Raw genomic sequence first — 27,268 nt, 5'->3', positions numbered from 1 at the left:
ATTAAAGTAATTAATTTAAGCAATGCAATATCAATGAATAATTTGCCTGCTCTGAAACTAAATTATTGTCTCTAACAAGGCGCGACTAAAGAACAACAGTGATTCCCTTTACGGGTAAATATATTCGAAAATATTTAATACATCTCCCCAAATTCATGCCGGCAATACTTTGATCCCTGCTGCAGTATTACTGAGGACACATTCACTGAGGAGATAGCAAAGAAATCGCAAGTACAACGAAACCTTCGTAAACCAGTATACCCACTTTATTCCGTGTATTTGCGATGAGCGCGAGCCTTTGAATCAACCGGCATGAAAGTGAAATGGTGACCGTCATTGACCGTGAATAGACTCGGGAAGGGCAGAGGGTTGTTATTCTGAATGTTAATAAACGTGAGCGCAGACACCGGTGTTGGAAATATTATTTGTTGTCTTTGGTGAAATGTATAAATCCACTGTCTCTACTGCTCCAGCTTGGGGGGATACATAAAGCACATGGAAATCAAGGTGGACAGATTCAACCCTATGATACTTCTAAAACATTTTTAAACCAGTCTGTATGATGCCTTGTGTCGAACACCGTATTTACATATTTGCAATTTACAGGTAGGAAGTGGTCAGCATGATCTATTTCCCAGCTTCCTTTCGCAACAATATAACTTACTCTTCTGAAATTGTCCTTTACCTCCTGGTAATCCTGTTAGTAGGGGCGGGGTAACATTATTTCACATTTATAGCACAATTTGCAACGGAGATGGTGGGGCACTTTGTGACGAAGGGCCGCATTGCTTTAACTCGACAGTACTTAGGGAGGCGAGCCCCGACCTGATGACAGTCGCCTTGTGTTCGGAACACTCGTTCACCTCAATGTCTTTCTCATTAACGTCAGTCAATTCGGAGTCACTTTTCTCATTATCACTCAGGCTCTCCCTCACTCGCTGCTCTCCCTCCAGAGACGCTGGCTTCTCCAACTGCTCCTTCTCCTTCTCCCGCTGGGCCTGAGCTTCCTTCGAGTGCCTCCACTTCATCCGCCTGTTCTGAAACCACACTTTCACCTAGAGGGAGAAGGACACATTCCGCAATTTAGCAAAAATCTTCAGTGTTTTTGTTTTGATAAATAAAACCCCGACGTTTCCCAATCCAGTCAGCCCAGGAGGTCTGGATGAGGGCTGGTTTGAAGCCCAGTTCCAGCAGCCCCTGCACGACCCCCGTCTCACAAAATATGATTTTACACAAGATCCCACTTAGAGCTTGACACCTCCATTAAACAGTGTGGTCACGGGTTAACAGCTTCTGAAGACCCACATTATACCTTCCTTCAAATGTATAACACCGCATCTATTAATAATCAAATGGTATAGTGGGAGACAGCCGGCGTGAATTCCCTTCTCGACAGGCACCTTTTACAATTGTTTGTTGCTCATTTTTGAATGTCCGACCTTCTGTTGTTTTTGTCTGGCTTTGCACTGGATTATAATATAATTGTATACCAACCGGGAGCATTTCCAAGTGCTTATAGTCCCTATTGCTAATGTAAGCAGGATACTGGAGTCGCTCAGATTGGAGGGGACTAACCTGTGCATCAGTCAAGCCCAGCATCGCTGCCAGCTGCTTCCGGTCAGGCTTGGTCACATATTTCTGAATCTCAAACCTCTTCTCCAGCCCTTTTCGCTGCAGATTGGAGAAAACAGCTCGGGACCAGGACCGTTTCCTTTTGTAGGTCTGGGGCATGGTGTCTTTCGTTAGGACAGCGTAAGGCCCTGCTGGTTAAAAGAAAACGTAGCATCAGTATTAATGTTGCGGGAAGGGTCTGGCGTGTTTTCCGTTGACAAAAGCAAAAGGGAAAATAAAATTGCTTCCAAAGTGATGTTTAATCAGAGATCATCACCGCGCACTTAGTATTTTGCAGCGTGAAAATTCTGGCCTGCGTCTGCTGTAGTGCCAAGTAAAAATGTGCTGCTCCTCCTGGTTTGACCCCCCAAAGTCCTGAATCGCATCCCCTATTCCATCGGCTCGGATCCTCATCGGACAAACTGTGAATATGATCGAATCACTGCCTCCCACACCCAGTACATAAATGAGGTGGATGTTTTTTTCACAAAGGGGCGAGGGAGGTTAGATAAAAACTAAACGGGATAAATGTGCCACATAGAGTATGAACGATTTTGCAGGTTTGTAGCATGTATTTTTATCGAGTGGCTTACTTTATATCGCTTAATTACTTTACTGAGATTGAATACATGTTTACATGGCCTTCCAACGTTACAATACTGCAACAAACGCATCTGAAGCAGAGTTCTCTGTCCCCCCTGTGGCGAAAATGGGCGAATTAAGACTATTAACCTGGAAATGAGTCCTGATAATGGTGCTGGGACGAGGTTCTGGAGTTCAAAACTGAGGAAGGCTCACCAAGTCCAGGGTCCAGGGACGCAAAGAACTGGCTGGCGGAGCTCTGCACAGAGAGGTGCACTCCCGGCTGGCGAGCCGTGCCCATAAGCGAGCTGAGATCTGCAGTGGCAATTGGAACGCAAGGTTAAGCTATTGCCGTTTCAAAATAAAATCGTTTCCAAGTCATTCGGTCAATTCTCTAAACTATGGTCAACACCCCCACCCCTACCCGTTTAGGCTGGTACCAAGATTGGAAATGTAGAGAAACTTGTTGTTTTAAAAAGTGTAAGAAAGCCAGATGTGTATTTACAAAAAATGGAGAGCTGCACTGAGAGAAACATGAGAGAAACAAAGCAAACCTCACACTTTCCCGTCACTAGAGTGCTTATTCCCCAAAGGATGCATCCACCCCCTTTCACAGACGCTAGATGCTTCTTTAACACAAATAAAAGTGGTCCGATAAGCAGCCCATCAGCTTCCCATGCAGTGGGGACTGACTTTAAATTTGTAAAATATGAGTCCTGCCCTCCTGACATTGTTACTGATGCTTGAGGTGGAAAATAAAACGACAGGTCCTTGCCCGGCCTATCTTACCTCGTATGCTACTGCAGTCTTTGATTTTAAAGTCAAAGTCAGTGGAAAGAATACGATCAATGCCGAATTTGAGGTCTCTGCTGGACGGAGCGGGGAGCTGCTGCATCGACCCGGCGGCGAGGTGGATCCTGGCCGATGAGGAAGTGCAGATGGAGGGGCTTCGCTGGTAGGGAGAGGTCGGGGAAACTCTGGCGGTGAAGCCGGCGAGCCGCTCGGGAGCCACGGGTGTGGGACGGACGGGAGAGCCCGGGGATTGCATGCCGCTCAGATGGGCCACAGCGGCCGGCGACCCGGGCAGAGGCGGAGGGGCACTCGGCATGTTCTCGGCGTCACTGAGATGCAGGATGTCCGCGATGCAAAACGACGGCTTCTTCACCGAATCCAAAAAGCCGTTCGAGCAATAGGCGGACCAGAGGCTGAAATTGCTGGCGTAGTAAGGAGCGAGTCCTGTAGTGTACATTGTGCAATGCTCCCGCCGCTCTGCCCTTAACTGGAAACAGCAATTAGAATGGAAACGTGAAAAGCTGGGGTCGAAAACAGACTTGGGGGCGGGGAGAGAACTTGACTTTGCAAACGAAAAACTTTCCTGAAACTCATCTGCACATTTGGCAAGAGAGTTCAAGTCAGCTTGGGAAGAAGTTGCCAGTCTTCAACTCGGATTGGCTGCAGGTCGCGCCCCCACAGCCAATGGCAGTGAGAGCACTCCACAGTCTAGCTCCTCCTGCTGTACTGCAGCTGCGCCTGAGGAAGTCCAGCAGACTTTAAATGCTGGAAGCAACACGGTTTTAAGGGGATTTTTTTGGCATTTGCAATGCAACAATGGAAGTCACGAGTTATTGTATTCAGGTTTGGCAATAGCTGTCTATAAATAAATACGAGCCCTGCAATTTACTGGCGATTATTTCTCTTATTATAATGTCTGACTATTGCTGGGGTTGATATATTTTTAATTTTTCTTCTTCCCTTACCCCCACACTTCCGCCTAACAGCGGTAGTGCTTATTTTTCCCCAGCACCCATGTCGTGTGTGTGCAGATGTAGGACCCAGTGAAGGTGTACAAATCTTTATTTATATTCCACCACCAGGAAGAAAGGAAACACCCGAGTGGTCAGTGACAAGCAGTGTCCTTCTCAAAGGGCAACGCTGTGTGATCAAATAGAGAAGGAGAGGGCAGGGATTAAATCAAAATAGAGTTGGAGGGGGAAATAAAACACTCCCTTCCCTGTGGTGCCCATCTCTCCCTGAACAGCTCAAGGGTGTTGGTGGGCACTGCGTGCTCCTTCTCCAGAGATAGCCGGGCTCGGACATAGTCAAGGAATAGGGGCAAGCAATCGGCCCTAACGACCCCCTCCTCGGCTCGCTGCCTGGACCTGTTTATGGCCAGTTTGGCCAGGCCCATGCTGGGGTTTACATAGGACACAGAACTAAGTCCGACTGTTGCGGACTCGTGCGGCTTTAGTTAATAATCTAAGGATAAGCCGACAGTTCAAGGATTGGAAAGGGGACCATTTACGGTTAAATGGCGTCAAGTTGTGCGTTTTGTTTTCTGTGAATAATGGCATTAGGCCGTATTCAAAATGAAAACCAAACGGTTTTCCTGATTTGAGGTGATATAAAATGATGAACATTTGGGTGAAGTCCCAGAAGACACCTTGTGTCTCAGTAACCAGCCAGAATGATTGGGATTGAACGGGAAAGGAAAGGAAATCACACATCTCACTTTAACCTGAGGCTGAAGTCACAAACGCAATACTGCAATTTTGTTTTAGGGAATGCATTTGACGCGTCAGCAGCTTGAGTACGGCATTCAGTAATGGGAAAAAATAACAAGTCCATTTAGAAGTAACACTACAATTATAGCCTCAACATTACTCACAAGACAGCAGATTTAAATTCAGCTCTAACCTCCAATTTGTTTTATCATAGCGTGCTCTCTTTCTCTCTCTAATATATGGCATTACTCTGTATCTGTCTGTAAACCTAAACTTAAAACTTTGCTGTTGATATAATGACCTATTGGAATAATCCAGTTGCAACCTAGGCGTCTACACAACAATGACATATATCTTGTTTTGTGTATTCCCCGTACATTGTTAAGTATTTGTTTGAATTGGGAATATAGAAAGACGTTTTTCTTTCCTCTGGAACAGTCTTCAGAGTGGAGGAAATGTCCAGCACTATTAAGTTCACATCGTTGATAGCCATCCTGTTTTGATGGGTTTAAACGCGAAGTAAATGAGCGGATATGCCTGTTAGATTTACTTAAAATAGAATCCCTTTAGTATTTTAGGATACAGCAGAAATCCTTATTTCTTCCGGAGAAAAGCTTTATAATGACTGGTAGAACTTCCGTTTTCAATATTTGTGCAACTTTATCTCGTCTCGCAAGTTGCACTTGTGACGCAAATCCGCTCCGGTGCATGAAAAGTGCCACAGAAAGAAACGAAAGCAATTTGAGGAGCCCGACCCCAACGTTTCTGCTGATGAGCCGGAGAAGTCCAACCTCAACGCTGTTCCTTGTGCCTCCTGTTGAACCTAAATTTGCTGTAGAATTGAAGATCCCCAAACACAGCAGGAAACTCCAGGGTACGCGAGATATCAACAATTGGCATGTTCATGTAAAGTAAAAATGTCCAACCCCCAGGAGATGAGCATTTTTAACTTCTCTTCTGAGTGAATGGATAAAGTATTTCATTTTCATGCGGCTAAAGCTTTGGTTTTTTTTGAAAAGCCTCTTAGTACAAACATTTGAAATGGGTAGGAGATATTTCCGGTTTTTTAAACTTCCTGGGAACCCACTATTAAAAGCCAATTCTTAAGTAGTTTTGCTGACTCAGATATGGTGGAAATCATTCATGGCAATGATACAACGTCAATAAGTACTGGTTTTTTCTCTGTCAATTCTGTTTTCATACCAAGTGCAGTGCAAGTAACACTGGACACTCTCAGGCAATATCACTCCAATGATTTGATTCCAATCGCTATTCTTCAAGCAGTATAAGAAATGATTTACTTTATATACATGTCATTTTAATTGATGGTAATAATCCGGCATAGTTTCAGCTGGAGCAGTACATAATAATTCCTATTGTTTGGTTCCTTTAAGAATGATTAACCCCGGATGACTCTCTTTGGCCCTGATACATTTAAAATATTCCAATGACACTTTTCCGGCACACAAGTAGCGGAATGAATTTCGGTGCTCAATCAGGCAGACATAACAATATAGGGAAGAGGATGGAGAAACCGCTCGGCGGGTACTGAGCCATACAGTTGTTTCAGGTGCTGCCGAGCTGCAAAGGGAAATATTTCAGTCATTTAGAGGTCGCTATGACAGCCTTGGGACCATTCTATAAAAAGATAGACAACACAGCTATATTTCATCATATGAGGCCACTGTTAACTTAAGGAAAGTTCTGTTCGATTAATGTTGCTGAAGCTGATCACTTTTCTCCAGCATAAATCAAAGACTCAGTCAGATTCTACCGCACATTTCTTTCTGCTTTGGTGTGTCCATCCAATTACATCTGTGAGAGATTTCCTACTCGTCTGCCTATATTCCCCTCTCTCTGCTCTAACTACCCATTCTGCCATCTACTTTGCAATGTTATCATGTTAGTTTTACCAGTTCTTCTGAAGGTACTTTCCTTTGTCACTTCTTTAGAGGATCAATACTTATATTATGTAAAGCAAATTTAACGGTGGACATTTAAAATTGCAACAACACTTTCAGAAATACACATGCAAAAACAGAAGTGCAGAATGGACCTAGCTCTGGTGGAAACAGTAACTGCAAATGATCTGAAATGTATTTAGACCAAATAGACCCACAGAGATCAGAATATATCCCCCAACAGAAAACAGCACTTATTTTTCAACATGTAAAGCTCGAATGTGGCAACTCATTTCAGGAATGTTGTTTCCTTTGCGATGCAGCATTTGATGCAGCTGCAGTCAGCTTTAGTCTTGATGCAAAAGTGAAGGATGCTGATCGTTTTTGCAAATGGGCTGGGTGTTTCCCCGCTTGCCGCCCTCCTGGCGATCAGGAGCAGGAAGATAATCAGCACAGGGAGGAAGAATGGAGTGAGCAGCTTGAATTATAGTTTCGCACTGCCACCTAGAGGCCGCCCGGCGCCTCGTTGTTCGCTTCACTCCGTTAGTGCGAAACCTGTTGGGATCAGGAGCTCCTTCGCGACACTTGGGACCCGTTTGCTTATTAAATCAGTTCCCACCACATCAGCCGCATCCCTCTCGCCCCCAAATAAACATTTCAGGACGAAAATTACATTTTCTTCTAAATAATTAACAGTTGGATAAATGTTTCAGCAGTGTTACTGTTTAATAATTTAACCAGGTGATTTGATTTCCCAGACACCTGATGGGAATCTCTGTTGATAATCCATCTCCCGAAGTTATGGTCAATGTGCTTCATAAGCAGTGCAACTTGTCCCCCCACCCCCCGACCTCAGTTGGATTTGTTTAAATGGGTTATGTACAAGTAAGCTGGGCCCTGACAAATTAAAAAGAAAACCAACTTAATTATTTGAGTGGAAAAGGATGTGAAAGCAAATACTCTTACACGGGACGGAAAGAAGTGATCTTTGTGAACTCTAATTCACAAAGGAATCTTTGTGAACTCTAATTCTGAAAACATGATATCTACAGATGTGGATGCGACATGCAAGAGTTAGTTAACGCTATTTCAAATAGAAAATGTGATTCACAAGAGACTGGGCACATTTAAACTCATAGGGTCTTAGACATTTCGACAATATGGTTTGTTGCAAGGTCAGTAGGTCTGAATCGGGCTGGAATAACAGCGAAGCTTTAGCTCTGAGATGACCGCCTGAGCTATCCGCTTGACGTAGCGATCGAGATTCCTCAGGAGTCACCCAATTGTTTGATGGTGACGATTTCCAGAGACTGGTTACCGATTTGTGCAGGATCACAAATTCCAGTGTTTAACAAGAAACAACTCCTTCCCCTGTCCATGAACTGCAAACAAGTCGCGATATCCTGCAGTCCCTAGACGTTAAAGTCACCAGCTAATAACTTTCAAATGTGAACTCCTAGCGGACAAAATGCCCCACAACCGAATTGGTGCCTGCTTTAATGCAGAATCACATGATTTCACGCCTCCTTGCTCTGGGGGTCTGTGACCCTGCCCTTGTGTAAAGATTTGTCCGTGACCTACTTGGTGTCATCACAACTCTTCACACCTTGCTGCCCCTAGGAATATGTTCAGTGTTTTACAGGGCCATCCAACGAATCGCAAGGAGCGCTGAGATCATTAGAAGAAGGCAGATTTCATGGAGTAGTTCCCCCCCCACACACACACACACACACTTTTTAAGCGAGTAAGATGCACCATTGGTTCAATGTGTCTCTGCAGTTCTGCCCCAAAGGGAAATCATCCAACTCAATGTATAACATTCCTCATTCTTACTCTTAGGCTGAGCTGTATGTGTTGGGGGTCATGTGTGTTTTTATAGTTCATATTCAAATAATTAATTACCGATTTATCCGAAATTGGACATTGTTGTGACTGAAATCTAATATTTTATTATCGATACCCAATGTGCGGGCCCATTTTAGCAGAGCGGATGGATGGGGGTGGGGGGGATGACCCAATTGTAACGCCCTTCGATAGCATCCCTGTTAATTGTTGTAAAACATTTATTGATATACATTATCCTGCCATTGCAACTTTAAATGTAAAAATGCATTCATTTACGTTTTGATACCATCCCCAGGCACCAAAGTAATGATGAGGTTATTTACTGGTCTGAAGATAAAAATGTACAAGGCCCACCAAGACCCAAGCTCTCCACTCAACCTGCAATCAGCATCTAATTGAGTTAACTCCGACAAAGACCCTTATCTAGCCTTAGACGGACAGGAATTTTATTTTAACACCAGGATACCGCACAGTATATTACATAATATATTATTATCATTACAATATTTACAACATCACATTAATGAAACAATGGAGCCGATTATTTAATACAACAGGCGTTAAGTATCGCCCATGGAAATAGAACCCAGATCGTTTTTTGACGTTGTTGTAATATCTGTGGTCAAACGGAAGTAGAATCCAGAATCTTAGCAGATCGACAATTTATCCTGACTAACCAATACAGAACAACCCTTCAACTCGTGTCGAACGATGTATAGGAAGCAAATCAGTGAAAATCATGATCAAAGTGCACAGTGCTTCGGTTAGACCTTGTTATACAAGGAAAACAAACACATACTCAGAGCGGTGGAGAGAATAAGTGACAGTTAATGTCTTCAGTGAGATGTTTTTTGAACTATTTAGGAAGTCTCAACAACCATAGACTGGGATAGAATTCGAATTCAGTGACAGCGCCTTACAAGCGATTGTGAAAAATTCCGCCGTGCAATTGTATGTCCTCTGTGGGGATGTGAAACAAGCTTCATCAGGGCCTATTTTGCTCTGCCTTAACCCAAATTTCACTGTTTTGGGCATTTCGGCCTGGAAAGTAGGCATCTGAGCGGTAATTTTACAGAAGTTAATAAGGGAAGCGATCTCTGGGGCATTAGATTCGTTAAGGGAAATTTTGAGACAGATATTTACAGAATTAGATCGCAGATTCACCATAATCTCACTGAATGGCAGAACAGCTTGATATAGTTAAACAGTCTTCATAGGGGGAGGATTTTTCCCATACAGAACGCCATCAACACTATGAATGCGTTTCCAGGCAGGGTCACAGAGGTGAGAACCTCGATTCAGTTGAGCCATAGGGAGGTGCACTCATGGCGCTGTGTGTAAGGTGCCTGTAGAAAGTGAGGCTGAAAACCCTCCCCTACGAATATTTTGCCACTAAATTATGGCGAATTACCAAGCACATTTTAGTTTAAAGGTGCATTGTTGCCATAGGGTACTGTTTCATAAATGCTTTATCATTGTTTTTGAAACATGATTAGTAACGCTCATCATTGAAAACATGATCGCATCAGCATCATATTACCAATGTGACGTATGACTTCTCCCTTCTCAAAGATTCACTGAAAGATGTTATCATTTTAAAGCTGACTGCAATGTCAACTTGAAGTGTCCATGGAAACTTCGTGCATTTGCTAAGAACATGAGTTTTGTAGATGAGCTCAGCTTTAGTTCTGTATTCCTGCAATTAATTTTCACCACAGCTCTGATCTAGACGTGCATAAAAAGCTCAATGCCACAGCCAAGACAATAATGACTTCACTTAAGACCAAGCCAGCATTCAACTGAGCTTGGCACCAAAGTCCACTAGCAAAACTAAATTGGGTGGTGATCAAGAGAAAAATCCTTCAATCATACCTGGCAGAGGAGAAGATTTTTGTGATTCATATAGGTCACTGATTAGAGCCATAATTATTATTTTTAAAATCCTCAGACAAGTCAGCATGGCTTTGTAATTGGGAGATCATGTCTAACAAAATTGGGGCGGCATGGTGGTTCAGTGGTTAGCGCTGCTGCCTCACAGGCCAGGAACTTGCGTTCGATTCCTGCATTGGGTGATTGTCTGTGTGGAGTTTGCACATTCTCCCCGTGTCTGCGTGGGTTTCCTCCAGGTGTTCCAGTTTCCTCCCACAATCCAAAGATGTGCAGGTCAGCTGAATTGGCCATAGTATTAGGTGCTATAGTCAGAGGTAAATATAGGGTAGGGAAATGGGTCTGGGTGGGTTCCTCTTTGGAGGGTTGGTGTGGACTTGTTGGGCCGAAGGGCCTATTTCCATACTGTAGGGAATTTAGTCCAAGCTAAATTTGATTGGACTTTTTGAGGTGTATGGATGAAGGTAGTGCAGTTGATGAGATCCACAGGGACTTCAATAAGATGTTTAATACGCTCTCCCATGGCAGACTGTTGAAGAAGCTCACAACCCACGGGATTCAGAATGTCAATTTAGATTCAAAATTGGCTTTGTAGAAGGAGGGAGAGGGTGATGGACAAAGGGTGTTTTGTGACTGGAAGCTTGTGTCCAGTGCACAATACAGGGATCAATGCCAGATCTCTTGCTGTTTGTTGCGTACATTAATGACTGAGACATGAATGTAGAAACAATGATCAATGTGTTTGCAGATGGCACAAAAACTGGTGGGAAATAGTGAGGAGGAAATACCTAAACTTCAAAACAATTTAGATAGGCTGGTCAGATGGGCTGAACAGTGACAAATGGAATTAAAACCTGAGAAATTTGAGGTGATCCATTTTGTAAAGACTAATATGACAATGGAGTTTACATTGAATTGCATGACTCTGGGAAGTACAGAGGATCAGAAGGACCTTGTGCACGTCCACAGATCCTTGAAGATAGCAGGACAGATAGACAAAGTAGTTAAGAAGGCATGTGGGATCATTGTCTTTATTATTTAAGAAATTGAATGCAAGAGGAAGGAGGTTATGATGGAGGTGCTAGCTAGATCACAATTGGAACACTGGTCACCACTAGAGAGGATGCAGAAGAGAGTCACACCATGTTGTCTCAGCTGGAAAGATTCAGCCACAAAGAGAGACTAGATAGGCTGGCTTGTTATTCTAAAAGCAGAGAAGGAGTTTATTGAGGTGGACCAAGTTCTGAGGGGCATAGACAGGGTAGATATGGAGAAATGTTTCCCTTTAGTAGAGGGGTCAATAACCAGGAAATGGAATTTTAAGGTAAGGAGCAGAATGTTGAGGGGATTTGAGGAAAATGTTTTCACCCAGACCATTGCGGGTATCAGGAACTTGCTGCCTAAGCAGAGGTAGAAACGGGAACCCTTAAAATATTTAAGAACTATTTAGATGAGCCCTTGAAATGCTACGGCATTCAAGGCTATGGGCCAAGTGCTGGAAATGGGATTAGAATAGATGGATGCTTTATGCCGAGTGCAGACATAATGGACTGAATGGCCTCTGTCGATGACATAAGAATAAGAATACTCTACACTATGAGTAAAAGTATCCTCAGCATGTCTATTTTCATCTATCCAAACAATAACTTCCCTTCATTACAAAATCAATGCCAGGGCTATTTGCTGATGCTTGTAATGTACAGAGCACTATTCACATTTTCTCCAATAGGGAAATAAATTATGTGTTCCAGGGCTTGAGCTGAACAATATCTAAACTTGACCTGACAAATGACAGGTAATACTTGTAACATATAAGTTAGAGGCACTTGGGCAAATATTTTTCTCCTTTTTTACTGCCTCATCCAAATCCTGGAATTCTGCTCCAGATACCATTGTGATATGTGGCATTGCTAATGTTGCCCATATCCTTCGGGCACATCAATAAAACAAAACCAGAAATTGCTGGCAAAACTCAGCAGATCAGGTAGCATCTGTGGGGAGAAAGCAGAGTTAATGTTTTGAGTCCAGTGATGCTTCCATCAGAAAGAGAATCAGAATTGTTGAAGAGTTACTGGACTCAAAATATTTACTCTGCTTTCTCACAGTGCTTTGCTTTAAATTAAAACAAATGCTGTGTTGAACTTTGAACAGTCAAGTTCAAAACAATGCAATAAAGATTAAAATCAGAAAATCAAGAGTGAAAAATAAAAATAAAATGTTATTTATACCAACAAAAAAAAACAGACAATGGGTTAAGTCTGTTAAAACTGGAGATTTTCTTACTGTATTCACTCTAAAGGGGACAAGATTTTTGTCCATCTGTGAATGCAATTACAAATATGATTCATAGGTTGGAGAGAAACTCCTTTGGCCAAGTTTGATATCCATTCACTTTCCTTTATTATGTGAATGGCGTCTGGACAGGGTTTGGAATTTTTTCAAAATTCAGAATTGCCAGTTGTTTTCTTTTCTGTTTTATTTTCTCATCAACTGTTGTTCAATTTCTTTTTTGTTTTACAAAGTACAGGAAGAAGGTGTTCTGTGTTTTATACCTTTAACCAAGAAAGCTGAGTTCTAAGTCTCAACAAATACGCAGAATTAGAATTCACCTGAACTGGTGACTTGGTTAGTGGGAGTTGGAAACAATGTTAGGGAATCAAGTTCTTCCAGTCTTCCTCGTCATCCAAGTATATTAACCAAGTTTCCCTATTTATGGTGACCACAGATCTATGGGACCAAAAGATCGTCAGATCTTGGTTAAAGCAGGTTAGTGCACAATTAGAGAAATATGAAAGGAAAAGTCTTGAAAGAAACATAGGGTACCATTGTACTATATTCACTTTCTTCACTGCAGGTTAGTTACCCTGGAAGGTGATAAGTATATGATAATGAATTACTATTTTTTGACCAAGACAAAATATGTTCTCAATTATAAAATTGAGCTTCTGGTTATAGCCTCAACCCCAAGAGAAATGCTCCGTTTTTCTTAGTGTATTTGAGAACAGTTACATGTTAAATTTGTTAGCGGAAAAGATGAGTCTTATGGACTTACCTGATATCCAGTCATTGGAATCCTGCACACACAGAGTTCAGCATTCTTCGAATGCCCGCTCTCCCCGCATCTGGTTTTCGCCAATCAAACAATATTAGAGCTAAATCGAGATGTAATGTTTTCAAGATGGCAATTTCTGTTGCCAAGAAACTGCAACTTTCTACAATTTGTAACATTCATTTTTAACAAATCCCACAACCCCATACAGTCAGCCTTCCCAAGAGTTTTGAAATATATTTTGCAATTGAAATTCAGAACATATGAAAGTTCAATTTGCATCATCTAAATGTATGTTTTCAGTGATAATAAACAGAGAAGCGATATGAATAATTAGGATGAATATAATTATATTCTCACATATATTTTCCAACTTTAACACCACATCATTTTTGTCTTTTTTCTGTTGTTTTGTGAATCATATGTAATTTTTACATTTAAATAACTCACTGGGAGGGATCTTAACTCGCTCTGTCCAGTGAAACAGGACACTGACCAAATTTAAATAAAAGTTGTGGACTATCATCCTGACCCTGTCCCACCTTGAACCAACTGATGTGAATTATCCAGTTGAATCAGGAAGGAGTCATGTTAATTGATGAACATTAGAGTCTGATGATGTACACATAAACTAGATGCTATGTTAACTGCTTACTTCCCATTTCATGATTATACTTTACATTGCCCTTTAGTTAATATTCAATTTCCTGGAATAGTACAAAGTTATTTTTAGCTTACAAAGGTACTACAATTTCTTTCCTTTGCCAATCTGGTAGTATTTTGTCCCATACTGCCTTATATAATGAGAATTTTCCCTCTTGCACAAGCTAGGCAAATTTCCCAGCCTGCTTTCATGTCTTAATGAATTTAGCCTTTTATTCCGAGTTTGAGTCCCATCTGCATTTTGGCATGGTGACCCAAGGAGACCTTTGCCTTCTAGCTGCTTCCCTGCTCCCAGAATCATGGCAGGCTAACTGTGCTGGTGAATCTCATGAATAGCTTTGAAATTCTTCCTTTCTCAAAGTCCATGTTCATGACAATGTGAATCACATGGCAGTATACACAGATAGAAATTATGATCAGCTATTCATTAGGTTCAAGTCTACCTTAGATAATGTAAACAGGCTACGAAGTATAGCTGTTTATAACCCAACATTCTCAACACCTTCTTGTGACTTTGGGAGCTAGTAGTCTAATCACTGTACACAACAGTTGTGTCCAATGTGCAAGCAGATCAGCCTGGGTCTCTCTTTAATTTTTAACAGCCATATAACCCATGTTTGTTGCTAGATGTAAGTTCCTAAACTTACAATCCCAAATTAGAACACCCATATAAATCTCATGTTTGCAATGCCTGACTCTGGCTTTGAGGACATGGCAGCAATTCTAAGATATTTAATCATGTCACAAAAGTGGTAAAAGTCATTGAATGTTGCTCACCCAACATCTTCTGCCTATTGCAACACTAACCACTCACACTGTTTAATGTACCACTTCTCTATTACTCATTTAGCAACAGTCCCTGACACTCATGTCTAACATTCAAAAATTCCACCTTCACTGTACCACATGCATGTTATGATGGTGTCAGGCATTGAAGCAAATAACATCTGATTAACAGGACCATGCAAGGTCACTTTACCAAACACAACAGTAAAAAAAACAATGGGAATAACTGACAGGCGGAAGGAATAAATATTCAGTAATTAATAAATCATTCTGCAACTGAACATTGAGACTAATTTTAGCCTTGAAACACTAAAACATTCTTCATATTTTTAAAGGACCAAACATTGTGGCATTTCTAAACTGATGACAAAAGTTTGTTCACACATTGTACATATTACAATGAACTATTCCTAATGTAGGAGTTGCATCAATCTGATCTGGAAATCATGTTGAATAAGTTCAGAATTGTCAGTCTTGATTTTAAAATTGCTGCCTTCGATTGTTGCTGTGTTATAACTGAAATCAGTACAAAGTAAATTTTAAAAATGTGCTAGTATACATTTTTAAAGTGTTCCATTTGCTTTGGCCAGAATATATCATAAAGCAGCAGAATAATACATGTCTGCAAACTTGCACTACTTTAAAACATGTATCAGTGTCAAACTGGTACATACAGAGCAACTGTATGTAAAGATTTAATCAAGTCAGGCATGGTATCCTGTATAATAATAGGATACATTATTAACAATGTTAAGCTTCTAAAGCTGCTGTGTCATACTTGCTACAAGGAAATTGTACTTTCTTTCTGCAGCATGTGTGTTTAACATATTTCTTGAGTTGGTCAGACCTAACTCTATTGTTTCCATGTTTTAAGGAAGGTGTACCAATGCGTCATTTCATATCTCACTGGAACAGTTGGGAATAATCAGACTTTCGCATGGTTGATAATAGTCCCTGAATAAAATTGATACCAAGACGACTATTTCTGTTTGGCCTACCACAGGAAAGCACATTATGACATCTATAAGATTTGGTGCTATTGTTAATTGCTTTTTGTTTGACATCTTGCCAAATTTGCTGATTGTTTACAATGGCAATTATGACTGTGGTTTATTATAGAACTCAACTTGAGTTGCTCTTAAAATATATAAAACTGGAAATGAATATTCCTTGCTGGCTGATATCCACATCTGCCTTAAGGAGCAGTTAAAATTAATAGTGGTTTTCTGATTATTTAAAACATTCCCACATACTAATTTTTTTCTCGATTATTTTTAATTCTGATAGATTTATTTCAGCACGATGTGGCATGTTGCAGCTGTCGGGAAGCATATTTTTCAGACAAATTAGTCCAGTGCAAACAGAGATACATATTTATCAAGGAGCATTTACAATTTTGTCCCAGCAGGTCAATAAGTGAGCAGCATTATATATGTCAAATTACATCCTTCATGTTTTCCAGTGAATTTTAGTCTAACCACAGGCTGTATTTTCAAACAACAGTCCCTCAAAGGTAGAAAAGGAAAATCTCCTCAGAGCGGACTGAGATCTTTTGTGACTGCAAACAGCACCTTTTTCAAAGCAAGTCACCTCCTGCAGTTACATTTTGTGCATTTGCCCTTCTGGAATATACAAGGATAGGAGTTAAAAAGCCAATTCCGACTCTACTGGAGCGCACTTGCACTTCTTAGAATCGAGCTTTAGTGTGCTATGAAGGTAACAATCTAAGAAATATCCCCTAGTTACCTCTGGTTGCAGGTAAGGGCTATTCCTCCATAAGACCATAAGATACAGGAGCAGAAGTAGGCCATTGAAGTAATTTGCAAGAAAAATCAGGTTGAAAGTTTAATGGGTGGAGAATTTAATTGCTTTCATACTGCGACTAAAGGTTTAAATTAACAAGAAAACAAACATTCTTAAAAGGAGATTAGATGTTGAAGCTTTTGTTTTGCACTCATCAGAACTAGGATGCAAGAAACAGACTTGAACAAGGAGATATCATTTTATACAAAATGAGAAGAGGATGTTGATTGGTTAGGCCATCGTTGGGCAGAGATACAGCAAGAGCAGTTAATTGTCAACCTTAATTCTCAGAGCAGACAGGTAGGTTTTGATATGTCAGGATATTGCCTTGGGGATGCAGAAGAATTTCAATGTCTTTATGAGCCTTTTTCTTTAGCAAAAAAGGTGCAAAGTATATACAAATTCCTTTTCCTACATAAAAGTGTCCTAAGCCATAAGGGGACTGCGTTGTGGCACAGTGGTTAACACTGCTACCTCATAGTGCCAGGGATCTAGGCTCAGTTCTAGCCTTGGGTGACTTTGTGGCATTTGTACATTATCCATGTGGGTTTCCACCAGGTGGTCCAGTTTTCACCTATGGTTCAAAGATGTCCAGGTTAGGTGGATTGGCCATTCTAAATTGCCCATATTGTCCAGAGATATGCTGGCTGGGTGGATTAGCCATGGGAAATGTAGGGTTGCAGGGATAGGGTGGGCCTGGGTGGGATGCTCCTCAGAGAGTCAGTGCAGAATCAATGGACAAAATGGCTTCTTTTAGCACTGTAGAGATTTTATAATAAATACTTGTATATGTAGCTTCTGGAATATCCAGATGCATCACACTGCAAGACCAACTGAAGATCTTAAATTAGTTTCCAATGTAAGTCATAAAATAGTCTAGATTATTTAATAAATAATTTCCAATAGCGGTATCGCAGCTAATAGTAGATATACTTTTCCGAATCTTGTAAACTCAGCGTTAGGTTTCTCAATTCACTTTAAGGACCACTTCTCAACCTAAAATACACTTCAAAAATAGTGTTTCTTGGGTTTATGTATCCATTAATGAAATGTTTTAAATCTCACTCTGCTTCTTCCCTGCCTCATTCATCCCCATATCCCCAATTTCCAACATGTGTTGACAAAGCTCATGAGTATCAAAGTGGAAGTTTGTACATTACACTCTCCAGATCATCTACTATTCTTTACTTAATGGACTCTGTTAGAACAAAATATTTACAATAAAACTTCTCAAAAGTTCCAATGCAATTGTAGATATTGTGCTTCACTCCTGGTGATTGTGAAATGCCTATTATAGGGAAGATGTTGAAATTGTATTACAAGACAAAAGAGTTTCCTCTCTAAGTTAATATTTCCCCCACAAAACTGAGTAAATAGAAAGTCTTTTTTCTAATTTTATTTTGAACCATTGTCACAACTTGATGCTAATAATCAGAAACTGAGCTACTCAGCAGTAATATGATCTGCAGAAGCAAGTGTTTTCAACTTCATCACTAACCTAGGGAAAAAAGACACATCTGCAATCAAATATAAAAGGGGTAATAATGTTAACATCAAGAGATAACACATAAAATTCAACCTACCTCAGAAAATATATCAATCAAATGAACAGATGGCTTGTATTAAAGTCTCTCGTGAAGCCTCATTTAATAAAAATATACAGCCTGCATTACATCAAGAATATCTTATATTCGTTGACACTGAGTACAATCCCAATCTGCTTTTATTTTTTATAATATATAAAGAGTTCCAACTATGTTCTCCCTTTAATCTCATACAGATGAGTTAAAGATTTATATGCGAGCTTTCTGCATAATACACAGAAGACTCCATATAGTTTGATAGACAGTTGAAGAAAAACTCCAAATGGAAAGTTTTCAGTCATTTTGGAGGGAATTTTAACACAAGATACTCAGCTCATATGACGGGATCAGATCAGCTGCCTATTGAAATCAACGAAAAATAAAATTAGTTGAGGTACAAAATGGGCTCTTGACCCAATCCCAGTAGTTTCCTGGCCCCAGAGTAAGATTAAAATTATCACCCAATTTGCTTTATTTTATTCTGTCCCTACTTCTGTATAAATTATGTTCATTTGATTTTATCCCAAGTAACACAAGACACCAAACATCCAAAGAAACAGACATTCACTTTTTTTTTTCTTTCCTTAATCAGACTGATGGGGAGAAGAGTTTTTCATTGGGGTTGAGGGTCATGGTAATGCAGTTCATATACAGGTTTATCAGAGCTTGAGTGCAATTTTAAATTTCAGCAAAAAAGTCTTAAAATGAACACTAAGACTGTGAGATCTTAAACCTTGCTATTTTTTGTAACTAAGTTCCAATTAACCAGCTGGGAGAAAAACCAGGTCAACTGACCCAGGTCAAGGCACACTTTTTTACATACATGGTCATTCGGACAGACGCTTACCGTGAGATGAATGCTTAGCATCTCAATGAAGAGCTTTCAGTAGAATACAAATTGAAGTGACCTTGATATATTTGAAAGGCATATATATTTGAAAACTAACTCTAACTGATTCAGTTTGTATTATGGCGATAACCATTAGCTTAATCTCAATGTTTCTACTCATGACACCTTTTGTCACATGGTAACATTTAGCTGTTACTTCCCTTTACATAGTAACCGTGTTATAGCTTCTAAAACAAAATATACGAGAGGCATATTTGATCTCATACAACCAGAATACTAGAACCAAACTAAGAACTCTTGGGAAACTGGGCACAGAGAACGTTTGGGTTTCATTCTGTAAACGCTGCCCAACAACCACCCCATTCAATTAAAACAGAAATTTGCAGTAAAGCGAATGAATAAATATGTCTGTAAAATGCTTACACTCTGCAATCATAAAAGACATATTGTCACAATATGATGTCAGGCCTAAATGAAACAAATCATATCATCGCATACTAAGTTTAAATGAAACCTGGTGGAAATCACATACTTGGCTGAAAACAGACCCTGAAGACCTCAGTATTATCTAACCACTGCAGTATACCAGTGTTAGGTCCCATTACAGCATTTAGGTTTTTCCCAGTCGAACTCTATATCCTTGCCTCAGTCACAGTTACAACTCTTGCCCACTCTACAGGTAAAAAAGCAAATTTCCTTTCTGACTTTGGTGAACTAGCATTTTTTCCATTTTTATTACCTTTGTCAGATCATTTAAAATATTGTTGGCCAAAATCCAAGCACATAATTTCATTTTTGATGTAATTCTTATTTCAATAAATATTGGATAACATTTCGTCCTTTACAAAAACCACATCCCCTCAATGCTAGGAGAAATTCATACGGTGGACACTCCCTAAATCTCTAATTACATATGACTTGACTTTGCTAGATGAATAATATGATTTATAAGAAACTGATCTGGGTATGATTAGGCTGTTCATGTCAGAATTAACTTGCGAAACCCCAAAGTGACTGAATCAAATGAAATACAATTTATTACAAATTATAAATGAAACAAATAAATTCCTACTTAAAGTACTTATTTATGACTGTCCGGATAGGGTTGTGGTCATGGCAGAGAAAGCCACAGAGCCAAGGATTTCATTCATTTACTTTTAAGAGAGGTTCAGAAGGAAATTAAATTTCAAAGAAGAATGTTGAGCAAGAGGAATGTAAAGGGAAAAGAATGAGTCAAAAGTGAGAACTATTATAACATGCACTATATCTTATAGCTCAATGGAAGGTATCATGATATTTCATAAAAACCTTTTCCTCATGCCAACTGACTGCAAAGTTGCTGACATGACATTTAATTTTAAATTCCATTGTAATCAAATATTGCCACTTGGCTGTACTTTGGATTAAATAATATCTTTTTCCTGACAACCTTCAATTTTGCTGTTTGGCAAAAGGTACTTTTAGAAGACATAAAACAAAGGTTACATTGATTTCCTTTCATTTCATTGCTCTATGAGAAAAAAAAGTCTAACCTAAGATCCATGCTGGTGATGGTATGCTCACACTAAGCACCTCTATGCTGATAGCTAATAATATGTTCAGTTACTAACCTCCAAAAACACTCTTTGAAAGCGTTTTCCAGGTACATTTTTATACAAGAATGCAGAAAAATCACAGTAACATATCAAAGGATGATTCATAAGGAGCGGCTATGAATTTGAACTAATAAACAGACAAATTTACAAATAATTAATTTAAAATGAATCAAAACGTAGGTCATTCTAATGCTTCTCATTATCTAACACACAGTGATAGACTACAATGAGGCCTGAGAAAATAGAACACGCTAATATATAATAAATAAGAATGCAATATTTAGGAGCAAGAGTTGGCTATTGGCCAACTTGTGCCTGCTCTGCCATTCACTAAAATATTGGTTGATCTGATTGTGGTCTTAACTCCACTTTCCTGGGTACTCCCCATAGTCCCTTCTTCATCAATCAAAAATATGTTTTACTCAGCCTTGCGTTCAATCAATCACCCAGCTTGCACTAATCACTGGAAACAGAATTCCAAACACTAGTAAGAAAATATAGATATACCTTGACCCTATAAAACAGCACACAGAGATACTAGTAAAATAAGAGTTTTCAATACATAACAAAATAACATACGCCCATACCCCACAAGTTAACATACACCTGTAGCATATAACATCACATTCAGTGATACCCCAAAGAACATACAACTATTACCCATCTACTAAACAATGGATGGCAACCTCAAAAATAACATTCAGTCATAATTGTCAAATGTAACATTGACTCACTCCCACCAAATCTATGCATTGATAAAATAAGGCTCACAACAGCTCAAGAAAAATGCTTAAAGATACATCTATAAAATAAGACATGCTGATATACAATTAAATCAACATTGATACACGTGCACCCTCAAAAACAACATTCACATTAATTACCAATATATTTTCACAGATATAAGGGACAAAATTGGATAAATCCTAAACATAGATGCAACGAATATGATGTGCAAATAATCCACAACCATTGTTTCTGAGGGAAGCAGTATGCAAACGTTTTACATACGTAAATAATAGTGTTCAGTCCAGTGCTAGATGTGCTGTTAAGTGGATGCATTCTTCAGCAGGGGATCCACGTTTTACACTGACAAAAGCCAGTCTGTATTTCTTAAAGGTTTTGAAGGTTGTTTTGAAAGAAGATCAATGGCAGTACAACATGATGCGCTGCAAATCTCTTAGTTGCTGTCCTGAATGCCTCGGTGCAGGACAAAGAGAAAAAGGGAAATGTCCACTATTTACAGGGGCTCAAAGACCTTCCAGACAAACATTGAAAAAGTTGTGAGATCAGATAATCATGGTGGTTAATGTCAACAGCACAGACCTAAAGATCTGAAGGCAGTGACACAAAACGTTCAATGGTCAGGGTCTATAAATGCATGTTCAAACGTTTATCCCACAATATAAACCATTAGCCTCATACACTGCTCATTGCACTACATTCATTTTGTTCATCTGCCAAAAATAATCACAACGCATACTTAAAAATCAAAGTAAATTATTAAATAAAATATTAAAGCAGACATAAAAAAGGTAGAAGCAAAAGTAAGCTACGGCTGATTAGAGGTTGAGACAGGAAAATAATTATAAGGAGAACGAAGAAGTGAGAGAGCCATTAAACAATTATTTTGTAAGGTTTTCACAGAAGACACTACCAGCATTCCAAAAATAGTGGGGAGCCAAGCAGTAAATGGGAGTGAGAAAATGAAAGTTATATCGTTAGGTGACAAGTACCAGAGAAATGAATGGGACTAAAGGTGGCAAATTCCCTCTATCTGAAAAACTACATCCTTGGATTCAAAAAGATGTAGCTATAGAAATAGTGAAGACATTTGTCGTGATCATCAAAAATTCATCAGATTCTAAGACAGTCACAATGGATTTGAAGATGGCTAATGTAACGATGTCTCTTAAGATAAAAAGAGAAAGGGAAATCAGTTGATTCATCAATGATCCTCCTTTCATCATAAAATAAGAAGTTGAAATATTCACTGATAGATAGCACTGCCCAGTTCCATACGAAACTCCACAGATAATGAAGCAGTCTGTGTCAATGTGGTGCAAAACATTGAAGCTCATATTGAGAAGTGGCAAGTAACCTTTGGATAATACAAATGCCTGGAAATAAGTATCTCCAACAACAGAGAAGCTAACCATTTCCCCTTGACTTTCAGTAGCTTGACACTATTCTGACATATTGACCATCTTGTTCATATGAATGGTGCTTCTTATGCTGCAATAGCTAAATCTCAAGATTTCCTTCTTTCTTGGGTTCTGCCATGAATCATAGAGACACTGAGATGTACAGCATCAAAACAGACTCTTCAGCCCAACTCATCCATACTGACCAGATATCCTAAATTAACCTAGTCCCATTTGCAACATTTGGCTCATATCCCTCTAAACCCTTGCTATTCATATACCCATCCAAATGTCATTTAAATGCCGTATTGTACCAGTCTCTTCAACTTCTCTGGCAGCTCATTCAACACATGCACCACCCTCTGCATGAAAAAGTTGCTCCTTAGATCCCTTTTAAATCTTTTCCTTCTCACCTTAACCTATGTTTACTAGTTTGGGACTCGCCCAGCCCAGGGAGAAATTTTGTCTATTTACCCAATCCATACCCCTCATGATTTTATAAACCTCCAAAAGGTCATTCCTCAGCCTCTAACCCTAAAGAGAAAATGTCCCCAGCTTACTCAACTCTCCCAATAGCTCAGACCCTCCAACCTCCTCTTGTAGCAGAGAAACTAGAATTGCACACAGTCTTCCAATAATGGCCAAACCAATGTCCTACACAGCCTCAGCATGACCTCCCAACTCATGTACTCAATGCACTGACCAATAAAGGCAAGCGCACCATATGCCTTCTTCACTATCCTATTGACCTGTGTCTTCACGTTCAAGGAACAATGAACCTGCACTCCAAGGTCTCTTTGCTCAGCAACACTTCCCAGGACTTTACTATTAAGTGTATAAGTCCTGGCCTGATTTACCTTTCCAAAATATAACACTTCACATTTATTTAAATTAACTCCATCTGCCACTCCTCAGCCCATTGACCCATCTGATCAAGATCCCATTGTACTCTGAGGTAACCTTCTTCACTGTCCGCTATACCTACAATTTTGGTGTCATCTGCATACCTCCAAAGTTCACATCCAAATCACTTACTTAAATGTCAAAAAGCAGTGGACTCAGCACTGATCCTTGTGGCACACCACTTGTCATGAAAAACAATGCTCCACCACCTAGGAGCCAGTACTGCATCCAAATAGCTAGCTCCCCCTCTATTCCATGTGATCTAACCAGTCGACTATGAGAAACATTATCGGATGCCTTAATGAAGTCAATTTGATCACATCCACCATGCTGCCCTGATCAATCCTCGTTGTTACTTTTTCAAAAAATTCAATCAAATTAGGGAGACATGATTTCCCACACAAAAAGCCATGTTGCCTATCCCTAACCAGCCCTTTCCTTTCCAAATACATGTAAAACCTGTCCCTCAGGATTGCCTCCACCAATGTCAGGCTCACCGGTCCTATGTTTCCTGTTTTTTCCTTACCATCTTTCCTAAATTGTGGCACCACATTAGCCAACCTCCAGTCTTCCAGCACCTTGCTGGTATCTAACAATGATACAAGAGGCCCAGCAATCTCTTCTATAGCTTCCCACAGAGTTCTAGGGGACACCTGATCAGGTCCCAGGGATTTATCCACTTTTAGGATGTCCAGCATTTCCTCCTCCGTGATATGAGAGTTTAGGAAGTCCAGCGAAATATTCCACCAGTTACTGCTTATCAGAGAATCCCTAAAGTGTGGAAGCAGGCCATTTGGTCCATTGAGTCCACATCAACCTTCTGAAGAGCATCACATTCAGATACGCCTCCCTTTCCCTATCGCTGTAACCGTGCATTTCCCATCCTGTTTGACTGGTCATTCAACAAATGTTTAATCCTGGATTATAAGAGACAGGATTGTTTTTGAATCTTTTTCAGATTTATTACAATCTAAAAAGGAGTGAGCTTTTGTGAAAGCAATTCAAGTTGTATTGAAAGCAGAAAGCAATAAGAATCACAAAGACTTTCTATGAGGAGGAAGATAGCATTACCACAGCCATTCGATAAAGTACTAAAAGCTCTAAAGACACGTGATACAAGTGACTATTCATATAAAGATGTTAATATGGCAGACATTAGGTGAACATCATCAGCTGGTAAACACTCATGTTTTTACTTGTTCGATTTGGGATTTAGTTTCTAGTTTGGAAACTATTCTATATCTTACAAACTATTTTTCCAAAATAATGTAATCCTGTTTTCTATTTGACCTACCCCTGATATTAAATTTTCCAAACAATATTATTTCTTTCATAATTTCTTCTTAACATGGTTACTTACTCTGATACAGTCCCAATGTCATAGAGATATACAGCACAGAAACAAACACTTGGATCCAATTTGTCCATGCTGACCAGAAATCCTAAATTAATCTAGTCCCATTTGCTAGCATTTGACCTATATCCCTCCAAACTCTTCCTATTGATGTATCCAACCAGATGTCTTTTAAATGTTGTAAGTAGACCTGCCTCCATCACTTCCTCTAGCAGCTCATTCCGTACACGCACCACCCTCTGCATGAAAAAGTTGCCCCTTAGGTCCCTTTTAAATCTTTCCCCTCTCTCTTTATACCTATGCCCTCTAGTTTTGGACTCCCCAAACTGGGAAAAAGGCCTTGGCTATTTACCCTATCTATGCCCCTCATGATTTTATAAACATCTATAAGATCACTCCTCAGCTCCAAGGAAAATAGGCCCAAGCCTATTCAGTGTCTCCCTTCTTATTTTAAAATTCTTAATTCTCTAGTACCTCAATGTTGATTTTATTTATTAACTTTAAAAGCGTTTAATCTTGTAGCATGTCAAAACTGCTTAAATTCTTTCCCAGATAGATTCTTACTTCTTCAATACAGCAAGGCTGTTTTATTTTCCCTGTTTTAAAAGTATTAGAACTCCGTAATATATCAGCCTCTGTATGGCTTACTGGTGGTTTTCCTGGATTTTTGTGGTCAAAAGGACATTTTCCACCTTCTGCAGCCAAAGTAGCGGTTTGCCATCTTTTGAGGGCAAAATGAAATTTTCCTGCTTTTTTTGGGACAAAAATCAATGAATTTGCACAGCCTAAAAATACAATGCTTGTCCTTATTTGGGCTTTTCTCAAATAAAGCAGTTGACTGTGGCTTTAATAAATTCTTTCTGCCAAAACCACAGTTTAAATTATGGACTCCCACTTTTACTATGGGCTCAGTATTCTTTTTACTGCATTCCTCAATCAGAATCTGTCTGTTCATGCTTTAAAATGACCCATTTGACACCTTAATTCAGGATTCACTATGTCACTAGTACTGTGATCTTGGTTTAATTTACTTTTATGGTTCTTATATTCCCTAATATATTGTCATTGTAACATGCTATGGTGGCAATGCTTATGTACTGTAAATAGTTTTTTTTTAACTTCAAGGCTTTTCAGTCCATTCTTAACAATTAATTCAAAGCTTTCCTTTGCTAACCTTGAATTGGAACTACATTTACAGATTCACATTTTCCACATGCAACTATCTTCTGGATCACATTTGTTTCTGCACATTTTTAATCAGATCTGAAGTAAAAATAATTCTATTAAGAATGCTTTTTCGTCCCTTGTTGATCTTTTCCAAGAATTTGAATGCAGGTTATATGATTGTTCAGTTCCTTGTACTGCTGACTATCTGCCAGAGTTGCTCTTAAAGCCGTAACTGGAATTTTCTTCTGGTTATGCTGGAATTCAGCTACATAGCATAATCAAATTTTATTCTGCACCAGCACATACTATGTCGCATGTGTGGTGATTCCAACAACCATCAGCTTGGTTTTGGAGTAGTTTTCTGCCACCAACCCTTTCCAGTCAGTCTTAGCAAGAAGATGGTCTAAAACAAAACTGCATGATAGCTATAAATTACAAGCCACATTAGGAGGTCAGACATTGCTACAAAGGTTATGAGGAGACTTAGGATAACAGGTCTGTCCATTTTGAAATCATAAGATGTTCTAATTTTCTCCCATCTAAGTCCTTATGACATTATCCAATTCCTCCAGAACCATTACTTTATAAAAATCCCATTTTGATCTTAAATAGTTTTGTAGCAGTTTGATTCAAAGAACAGCCTCCAGGTCATTTCAGACAGCAGTTAAGTATTTATTAATATCCACAGTGCATCCATGCCCATTATGTAGTGAATGACACAGAAAATGGTTTAGCACATCCACAATGCACGATATTATCCATCCCTCCAGATATGAAATGTCATCTGAAACACTGTAATCATGAATTATACAATTACAGACAAAAGCAAAAGGAACATCAGTATGGAATGGTTTCTATTTTTCCATAAACATGACATTTTCTGATATCAACTTGCAATTAAGACTATTCAAATCATTTAATTTAAAATCATAGTTGATATAAGTGTCATTGATGCTTCTTTCTTATGAACTATGGACTGAACATTAACTGGGCTGATTACAAAGACAAGTTGAACATGCTGTCAGACGGGACGTTTGGGTTTCC

General features: G+C 39.5%; 1 protein-coding gene across 4 annotated transcripts; it reads right to left on the bottom strand.

Moving 5' to 3' along the window:
* Nucleotides 1-244: 244 nt before the first annotated feature.
* Nucleotides 245-3,601, bottom strand: hlx1 (H2.0-like homeo box 1 (Drosophila)). 4 transcript variants are annotated; one of them, XM_060830916.1, is made up of 4 exons: nucleotides 2,983-3,601; nucleotides 2,344-2,508; nucleotides 1,576-1,760; nucleotides 245-1,055 (listed from the first exon to the last, which is right to left on the bottom strand). In XM_060830916.1, the coding sequence occupies exons 1-4, from the start codon at nucleotides 3,440-3,442 to the stop codon at nucleotides 732-734; spliced, it is 1,134 nt and encodes a 377-aa protein (XP_060686899.1). In that variant the 5' UTR covers nucleotides 3,443-3,601; the 3' UTR covers nucleotides 245-731. The 4 variants fall into 4 exon arrangements, with proteins under 4 accessions (XP_060686899.1, XP_060686898.1, XP_060686900.1 ...); XM_060830915.1 differs by having other exon boundaries at nucleotides 1,576-1,763; nucleotides 2,983-3,600; XM_060830917.1 differs by having other exon boundaries at nucleotides 1,576-1,763; nucleotides 2,410-2,508; nucleotides 2,983-3,600.
* Between the last annotated feature and the right edge of the window lie 23,667 nt (nucleotides 3,602-27,268).

Source organism: Hemiscyllium ocellatum, chromosome 10 (genome assembly GCF_020745735.1).
Source record: "Hemiscyllium ocellatum isolate sHemOce1 chromosome 10, sHemOce1.pat.X.cur, whole genome shotgun sequence".
Taxonomy (NCBI): Eukaryota; Metazoa; Chordata; class Chondrichthyes; order Orectolobiformes; family Hemiscylliidae; genus Hemiscyllium; species Hemiscyllium ocellatum.
Note: the sequence above shows the minus strand (reverse complement) of the source record. Positions and strands in the feature narration are given on the sequence as shown.